Source organism: Plasmopara halstedii (genome assembly GCF_900000015.1).
Source record: "Plasmopara halstedii genome assembly, contig: Scaffold_658, whole genome shotgun sequence".
In the NCBI taxonomy this organism is placed as follows: Eukaryota; Oomycota; class Peronosporomycetes; order Peronosporales; family Peronosporaceae; genus Plasmopara; species Plasmopara halstedii.
Genome location: NW_020187575.1, coordinates 1,046,079 through 1,055,174, shown reverse-complemented (window position 1 = coordinate 1,055,174; position 9,096 = coordinate 1,046,079). Strand labels below are relative to the sequence as shown.

Sequence of the window (9,096 nt, the reverse complement as noted above, 5' to 3'; positions counted from 1 at the left end):
CACACCACAGCTCCCTTGGGAGAGTGACGGGTCACTCTCATGTAACCCCGTTACAGTAAAGTCATCCCAAGCTTAATCGGGTGTGTGTGCTACTGCCATGAAGACGACTAAGAGTGCAGGGGTCGTTGGAGTGGGATGCCTCTAATCAAATAGACAGCGATTGAATCTAGTGGATAATTACAGCGCGGAACGTGTTCCCCACGTCACGAATCACGTCCTTATACTAATAAGTAAGCAGAAACCCCGTGCCGCAGTGGTCGTCGAAAACGATGCTCAAGCATTTGCTAAACACGTCTGGCACCACCTGTTTTGAAACCAGCAGTCGACTTATCCATGCCAAGGGCTCAATTCAAATTTTCGAGTCTGATTGCTTAAGCGAGTCCAGATAATGTCACGAAATCATTTAGGAGGTTTTGGTCTATCTCTGACGCAACCCGAACGATAGAGTCAAGCCGTTTGCACTGCATGGCTAGTTATGTAGATAATCTCTACCTTTTGAATTATCGGGGAGTTCTATCTCGGATTAACAGTGCGCCGTGAATTGGAGAAGTATCTGTAGGAAATTCCATGCTCGGATTCGATCTCCGGCCAGGCCCAATTGATACACGTTGCCACTTGGTGTGATCACCAACTTTATCGAGATACTTCTCAAGCTTGTGACAAAAAAAATCCTGGCCGATTTCTTGGTGTTGGCCGTTCGGAAGTCGAATGCAGTACTTTGGTTGTGTTGGTTCGTCCTCGTGATTGTCGCCTTGTAGTTCCTCATGACGTCATCATAGAGCGCACGATCGCCTTCGCTCCTCAGCATGCGGTATATTCCCTTTGACTTTTAGCCTTGCCACCATACTCCCCCCGGGACCCAAAGACTTTGATTTCTCATACGGTGCTAACAAAGTTGCGCGGAAGCTCGGTCCAGCCTGACAAGGGCATCTCCGATTTCATGCGTGTCTTGTATCCGAAGCTTCTTTTGCATCTCTTGCAGCAAATACTTGATTTTCTCTTCTCCCAAATCTTTACTCGAATTCCTGCCGTAAGCAATTGGTCAATTTCGGGTACCGCAATAAGTAATCAAGAAGTTAGCGAAAAGCTTCAAGTACCCTTTGCTATGCAGCTGAAAACCATACATGAGACTCTCACTGTGAGCATGACCATCACCGGCATGTTTCGAAATCATCGTAGATGCATTCATATCTGAAAACAAAATAATGTCCAGATGTTTTTTTCTAGGAAGTAGGTCTGAAAAGACTTGTTCGATGTAGTTCTGGACTCACACGTTTCCTTTAAATCCAGTTCACAACAGAGGACAGACGAGTATGAAGCGAGCATCAATTTTACCAGCCTTTACAAGCGTCTTAATCGACCAGGTTCTAGCGTAATTTGTGAGAAGACGATACTGTTTGGTCCAGAGCATTGTTTAGATCACTTAACACCATGTTTTTCCGTTGATTTTCATACTCCTCTGTCTCCAGTTACAAATACAATTGTTGGCTCTCCTGCTGATCACTTGCGCATATACGTTGTAATATAGATCGGAGTACCCTCACCCATCACCTTCACACAAAGTACCGACCGAGAACAAGTGGTCTTGAGACCTTTTCCGCCGTGTCGAAGCCTGGTATATTTGAACGAAGTATCGTGAGTACTCCATTGCTTTTCCTCGCGTTGGTTGGTGTAGATGTTTGTTGGGGTCGTCCTCAAAAGCTTTATGCTTAAAGCTTGAGACGAGTTAAAATTATAAGGAGGGGTGTGATCTGTCTTTCTTGAGCGCATGCAACCAAGTGTTTTTGAAAACACGCTGTCGATAAACAAATGACCGATCTTTTTGCCATTTGTGTTGATGGTTAAGGACTGATATGTGTCCAGGTAGATTTCGAAGGGAATGGTTAGCAGCGAGTGGCCAATGCGTCCGCTGATAGTACCTCTTCTTTCTCAAGAACTTACAGCTCTCATCGACAGTGTTTTACCCATCGAGTTTCTGCAGCTCATCCAGGTCGTGAGAAAAAACCATCACTGCACTTCGCTATATTGTTGTATGCTATGAAAGTCTACTTTGGGCCGCAAGATCATGAGGCACATGTTGGTTGGGGGACCCAAAGTGGTGCGCAGGTATCCACTCCACTGGCTGGCCAGTGAGGTGCTGAACTTAGGGATTGCTGCAAAAAATCGTTGACACAATCGATATCAGCATAAGCCCGAAGAAGCCGAGTACCTTTATCGCTCGAGAGGCTCAATCGCCTGATTAGATGAAATCCACCATTTGGCAAGCGTTTTTAACAGCTCCGCTCTCGTCGTTGGGACTGCCATCTTTATGTGTTTCTTTCTCTAAGCAATAAATGTGATATTTTCGCACTGCTGGGTCGAACTCAACACACGCTAAATCGCATGGGGCTGCGCAAACCCGGCGGCGCCATGTCCAGTGCCAGCCATCTCCAGTGATAGTGCGCTATTAAAAGCCAGCGACGCCTTCTTCATAACATTGTCTGGATTTATGGCGCTGCCAAGGTGTTTACTCATACTCTCGGCATCAATAGTGGCTCCAGAAAAGCTATCGGACAGAATTCTAAGCAGTGCCGTGTTCTCTTTGTGCAACATCGACTCCAGCAATGAGAAACAGTTGGAAGCAACATTAATTTTTGTGTGGTGCTTTTTGACAAAAAATGCCATATCTGTCAATTTCTTGAGTGCCTTTGAAAGCTTCACTTCGACTGGAATCACTTGGTAGCGAGTACCATACTTCTTATTGGAGACTACATTATTGGCTTCAAGAAAGATCTCTAACGACTGCAGCACCTGGAAGGTATTAGTAGTGGAAGGCTGCGGTCGCTGTCACCAGCATGTTAAAATAATCGATCCCGCTTCCCAAGCGCTTTGCCTTGCTTTCAGGGCGGAGAAGTCATCGTCTCTATTTGATAAAAGTAGCATCGGAGACTGACTTTGGAGCTTAGGACCTCCAGGTGGAGTCATCTTGCCTTGAGAGTCGTCAAACGTGATAATTGAGAGTAATTTCGAATTTCTTCTTGGCTTATCCAGTACCATTTCAGCCGGTAAGTTGTCATGCTGAGCTCTATGTTGGGGGTGCGCTTCTCTTTTTTTCAATTTCGACTACCTATTGCAGTGTGGTGTCTTCGACTACACTTTGGGATCCTAAGCATAGGCTCTTGGTGGTTGCTGACATTGCTGTTGAGATAGCCCATAATCTTTTTTTAGCAGGTTATTAGATTTTCGCAGTCCCAAGCTCGATGACATGATGCGAGCGAAAGCCATGTGGATGTTGCTAGAAGCAAAACAGATCATCTTTCCGCGCGTCAGTTAAAGTTTACTGTTAAACAGCACTTCGCCACACACAAACCGTTTACAACTAAAGCGCTTTGGCACGAGCTGGACAGAACTAATACTCGCCAGGTTACCGATATTATCTTAGATGCGAGGTCCACCACACGAAAGTGTCGTACATTTGCTGACACCCGAGGAGGGACAGTCGATACAAGCCATATCAATGTTTACGCCGGGACCGATGTTGACAATGTCAATAAAATACTGTTCACCACGGATGTCAAACTTCTCGAGCACGAAAGTGCCATCTTGAATGGTTACCTTTGTGCATTTTAGCTTCGCGCAGTCACTTTGACGCGAAATTACCACCTGGAAGCTAGCAAATTCAAATTGCTCGTATAGTTCGCAGAGCGCTGTACTACCATGACACGTGCCAGCCCAAGGCACCACGCTATTTATGTCTTGGCGAGTGCCCTGGCAATCTTAATCGCCATATCATACTTCACATTTGGGGGCTGATAAGGTCGCGCTCGCTTCATTCACGACGTGATGTAAGACCGGTCGCTTCTATCAGCGTATTGGCACTCGATGGCTTTAATGTTGACAGCGAGTGGCTTGGAAGTTTTTACACGACGGTGGTCAGCATCAAAGCCACGTTATCGCGGCAGATATCTTCTTGAAGACGGTGAGCTTCAGCCATATTTAATCACGGATTCGCTGGAGCAGGGAAAGAGACTGCATCTAGCGTCGCTAAAGCTGTTGTAGTTTGACCCCCTCGCATTTACTGTCGAATCCATCGACTCATTCACCATTCCTTCTGATTCAATAGACGGGCTGACAGCTGAGTCGGTTGCTTGAGGATGGTCGCTTCCATCGCCGAAAGCGCGTTTGTGTATTTGCTGGAGCGAGGGTCAGTAGGACCGAATTTAGGATGGGATCGGTCGACATTGGTACCAGTCAAAAAAATTGTTGTGGGCGCAAGATTCAATGCTGATGCGAAAGTCGGAGTTGGGGCATTGGTTGTTAGGATTAGCTTTTCACAAAAAAACTTAAGGCTGATCAGGCTTAAGAGGTTGGCGGGAATCTTGAACTTGTGAGACAGCCGACAAATCGAGAAATGGCAAATAAAGCTCTATTTCTGCTGCAATCATTATTGAAAGTAGAGTAGCCTAGTCATGAGAGCTCTAGGTCTTACGAGAGTATTTGACTTTCTGCTGTACTAGCAAACATTATTATGAAGCTCAAATTTACATTTTCACGCTTATTTTCGAAATGTTTGGCTCGAACAAGTTATGAATCAAAATCAATTATCAAGAAATCTTAATCTGAATTTATTAAGATATTTTAATTCATTATTTTTATAGTTTTTCACGATCATATATTTTTTTAGTCACGTACTTATTTGAACTTAAGGGGATACAAAGAAGAAAAAAGAATTGCCATCATGGGTGTGACAACAGTGCATGGCGACTCTGACTGGAACTCGCAGATGCAGAGCGCGGGAGGGAAACTGGTAGTTGTAGATTTTTCAGCCGTCTGGTGTGGTCCATGCCAGCATATCAAACCTGTCTACCACCAATTGAGCGACCAGTACCATGACGTGGTGTTTCTTGAGGTGGATGAAGCACAGAACCGCTCGCTCATCGGAGCATTGGGCGTTCGTGGATTTCCTACATTTCATTTCTATGTGAGTCAAAACAAGGTAGACGAACTCGTAGGTGCCGATCCGAACCAATTGCGTGCCAAGATTGAACAGTGGAGGCAATCGGCCTATAATCCTTTTGCGTCTCCTGGCATGACACTTGGCGCTAGCTCTGGCAGCTCAGTCAAGCCAATGTCTGCTGCTGAGGCTCGTGAAGCCAGACTTAAGCGGTTCAACAATGTGAGTTTAGTACCAGACGTTCCGATGCCGTCTGCTTCAGTCGCTGCTGCTAAGCCGGCGGTACCAGATTCTAACTTAGTGTGCGACCCAAATACCGGCACTTGCCGTCCTCTGAGTAAGGATGACAGAGAAAGCGACCAGATGAAACTTCCACCTGTAAATGAAGATCTGTTGACGCAATTGAAGGAAATGGGGTTCAACGACCTTCACTGTCAAAAAGCTCTGCTTGCAACGGACAACCAAGGACTTGAAGTTGCTATTAATTGGCTTGGTGATCATCAAGACGATGAAGATATTAATGAGCCTATTAAGTTTGTTGATATGTCGGAGATGACTCGTGCCGTGACTCCAGAAGAGAAAGCTGCAAAAGTAGAGGAATTAAAGGCTCGCATTGCAAAAAAACGTGCTGAACGCGAAGAGCAGGAAAAGGTGGATCAGAGAGTCAATGAGCTTAAGCGCCGTACGGAGGGACAGGGATTGCTTGAAGCACGCGAAGAAATTGAAGCTATTCAGCGGAAAGTTGCAGCGGAAAAAATGAAAAAGGACAAAGAAGATGCTAAACGGGAGCGTGAGCGCTTGAGGAAACAGCTCGAGATGGATAAGCGTGAACGTCAAGCCCGTGGTGGGCGCTTGGGTGGTCCACCTATTGATGTTGCACCGGTTGAAATAAGCGAAAAAATGGAGGAAGAAAAAGTAAAGGGACCTGTATTAACGCCAAAGGAAAATATTACAAAAAACGTCGGGATTTTAAAAAAATACCGCGTCGGCAACGATGGTCTTACGGCCTTGAAGACATTAGACGTTTATGTGAAGAATCTGATTGAGAAACCTGAGGAAGAGAAGTTTCGCACAATTAATCTTGTAAACCCGGCATTTCGTAAACGAGTTGCTAGTCTCGCAGGTGGCGTGGCGCTCTTGAAGAGCCTTGGATACGCGAAAGATGAGACTGATGGCAACTTGAAGCTTTCTGTCGATAAACGGGATGTCGAGCTGCTGAAATACGCTCATATACAGCTTCAGGGTGCTATTGCAGAGCTTACGCACTGATTTTTGAGACTGTAGTTGATCTAACGTCTATTTCTAAACCATGACATAAGGTTTCAACAAACGATTTTATTTTCCAGATTGTGTTAGCTTTGACTACCAATTTTGATTACTCAATTTTTCTTATAACGAAAAAAAACGAGCAAAGAGTCCCTTGTGTTGCTCGTCGTGTTGTTCGATAACATTAGGCCGTGAGTCGTCTTCAGACTCATCATGCTTGTTTGTTCCCTGCAACGAAGCACGATCTTTTCCAATAGGCGGCGAGATGACATCAGTCTGAATACCACTGACAATGATGGAAACAAATACAGAACCTTCCAACGACTGGTCATAGCATGTACCGAAGATGATGTTGGCATCGTCATGAACACGATTGCGAATGATTTCCATGATTTCATCGACTTCAAATAATGTCATATCCTCACCACCACGAATTGTTACGAGCAATCCACGAGCAGACTCTGTTGGCAAATCACCAAGCAAAGGGTTCACCAGCGCTTGTTCAGCTGCAACTCGAGCACGATCTTTGTCACTTGAGATTCCAGATCCCATAATTGCGCGGCCAGCATTCGACAAAATCGTTTTGATATCGGCAAAGTCGAGATTAATCAATCCGGGCCGAACAATCAAATCCGTGACACCTTTAACTCCTTCAAGTAAGACATCATCCGCATACCGAAAGGCTTCCAGCATAGTCGTTTGCTTGTCTGCTAATGCCAACAAATTCTGATTTGGCACGACAATTAATGTATCAACATACTTGGACAATTCCTTGACACCAGCATTTGCTAGTCGCGTTCGATTTGGTCCTTCTGATCGAAATGGAGTGCTTACGACTCCGACTGTTAAAATACCCAGTTCCCTGGCGACACTGGCTACAACAGGCGCAGCACCTGTACAAGTTCCTCCGCCCATACCGCCGGTAATGAACAACATATTACTGTCTTGAAGCATCTGCTTGATCTCTTCTTTTTGCCTTTCTGCTGATTGCTTGCCTAGCTCAGGCTTCGATCCTGCTCCTAGTCCCTTGGTGATATCCTTGCCTAACGTGATCTTGTGTGGTGCCAAAGAGCGTCCTAACGCCTGACAATCTGTGTTAGCTACAATAAACTCGACACCTTCTAGTTGTGACGCGATCATATTATTGACAGCGTTGCTACCTGCACCACCGAGGCCCATAACTGTGATCCACGGTTTACCGTCCTTAAATGAAGCCATTAGTGACCGTTTCTTGGTTGTCTCTGATTCCAAAGTTTCAGCTTGGATCATGGAAGTCGAAGCAGGGGTTTGATTGAGCATTATCGACCTTGTTGTCGACTTTATAGCTTTCCGCCGGTCGCTAGGACGCTTAGAATTCCTTCGTGGTGCAGGATGCGTCGACACATTGTTCCCATTCAATTTAGCTCTGTCAACTGTGACACTAACGTCGTGCTCGTGCATCCATCGCACGGACTGTAGCAGCAGTGATGGTCGTCGTATTGATAGCGTAGCCGCTCGACTTGACTGACGCAGAAGCGATGTGCAATTAGAAGCCATCACGAGGGGGACGCAAGTTTTAGAGCTGATTTTTTACCACCACACGTGGGATTAGGACAAATTTATCGTTAGCAGAGTATCTTTATCTTCGGTTACTATTTCGGTACTATAGAAATGATCCTGTATAAGTACGGTAACTATTTAATCCACACGTACGCAAGGCTCAATTCATGACCCCGAGCTTTTTGAGCAATGGGTGCAGCGGATCCGGAAAGTTTTCTCGCTGTCGAACTCACAGCGGAGCCACAAGGAAGTGGAAGTGCGTGTAGAACGCCACCTTCCATTTGAGTTTGCCATACCCAAGGCGCAACGCCGACTTCCTACGTATTGTCGCCCTACGAAATAAGAAACAATATATCCCGCTCCCGCGAGCTCTGTGGCTTCTCGCACGGGTAAGTCCACGACCACAGCAGATCAGGGCCATATCTTAAGTTCAGCTCATGACCCTTCGGCTTCCCGGGCTATCACCTAGAAGCGCGGGTGTATGACGACGCGAAGCGTCACGATCTCTCTGATCATAAGCGTTCACGACGATTGGGTAGTCTTGCCAAAGTGACACATCGAGCTCCCACGAGTTCTCAGAGTGTGAGCATCCCCTCCACTTCACAAGATATTGGGTTTGACCCGGTCGACGACGTCGACCACAAGCTTTCTACGTGATAGTGGACGCCACCCTTCTCATCTAAAAGATTTGGCAGTGGACGGTGACGAACTGGTCGATTGCCGTCTGGTGGCTCGCGATGCTCTTCGAAATCTGGAGGACAAAGTCCGTTGTTCTCGGCACTCCGCTGAGCAGCTTGCTGAGGATGCAACCTCTGTGCGGAGAACCTCGAGAGCTTGAAGCAATTTTTGCACCGACTGCCTCGCGGTGAGAACTATCGCGATCTGCCGGAGCGGCTCCTAGCCGTCGAGTAGACAAATACGTCACTTCGTGCGACGATGGAGCGCCTGGCGCCGTCGGAAACGAAAATCGTTGCTCTCTGTGCTCAAAACCAGTTGCTGGTCCAGCTTCTGGGTGGCTGAGCGCATTTAAGCGCCGCCTCGGCGCCACCGCTTCCGCATCAACCTGCACCGGATCCCGGTACGCCTTAAGGGGAATACAGGGTGGGTGTGCAACTTTCTTGGAAGGTTTAGCGTGTACCTAAGGCCTCGCATGGCCACGACCTTAAAAGGTCCGATTAATATTGTACGGGGATGACAGCAGAGACTGCATATGCAGGAAGCTTTTTAACATTTACTAAAACTGGGTCTCCAACCTCAATGTTTTCAATGTTTTTCTGCTTCTTCCGTCTGTATATTCTTTTTGCATGTCTTGGCTTTCAGGCATCGCATCGCAAACGTATCGTAGGACACATAGTCCG

At 46.5% G+C, this 9,096-nt stretch overlaps 2 protein-coding genes across 2 annotated transcripts; one reads left to right on the top strand and one right to left on the bottom strand.

The window, feature by feature from the left end:
* Positions 1–4,717: 4,717 nt before the first annotated feature.
* PHALS_13383 (thioredoxin 1) lies at positions 4,718–6,202 on the top strand (the record flags this gene model as incomplete). Its single annotated transcript, XM_024729130.1, has 1 exon — positions 4,718–6,202. The coding sequence occupies one exon, from the start codon at positions 4,718–4,720 to the stop codon at positions 6,200–6,202; it is 1,485 nt and encodes a 494-aa protein (XP_024579538.1).
* Positions 6,203–6,322: 120 nt separating this feature from the next.
* Positions 6,323–7,498, bottom strand: PHALS_13382 (cell division protein; the record flags this gene model as incomplete). Its single annotated transcript, XM_024729129.1, has 1 exon — positions 6,323–7,498. The coding sequence occupies one exon, from the start codon at positions 7,496–7,498 to the stop codon at positions 6,323–6,325; it is 1,176 nt and encodes a 391-aa protein (XP_024579537.1).
* Positions 7,499–9,096: the final 1,598 nt, after the last annotated feature.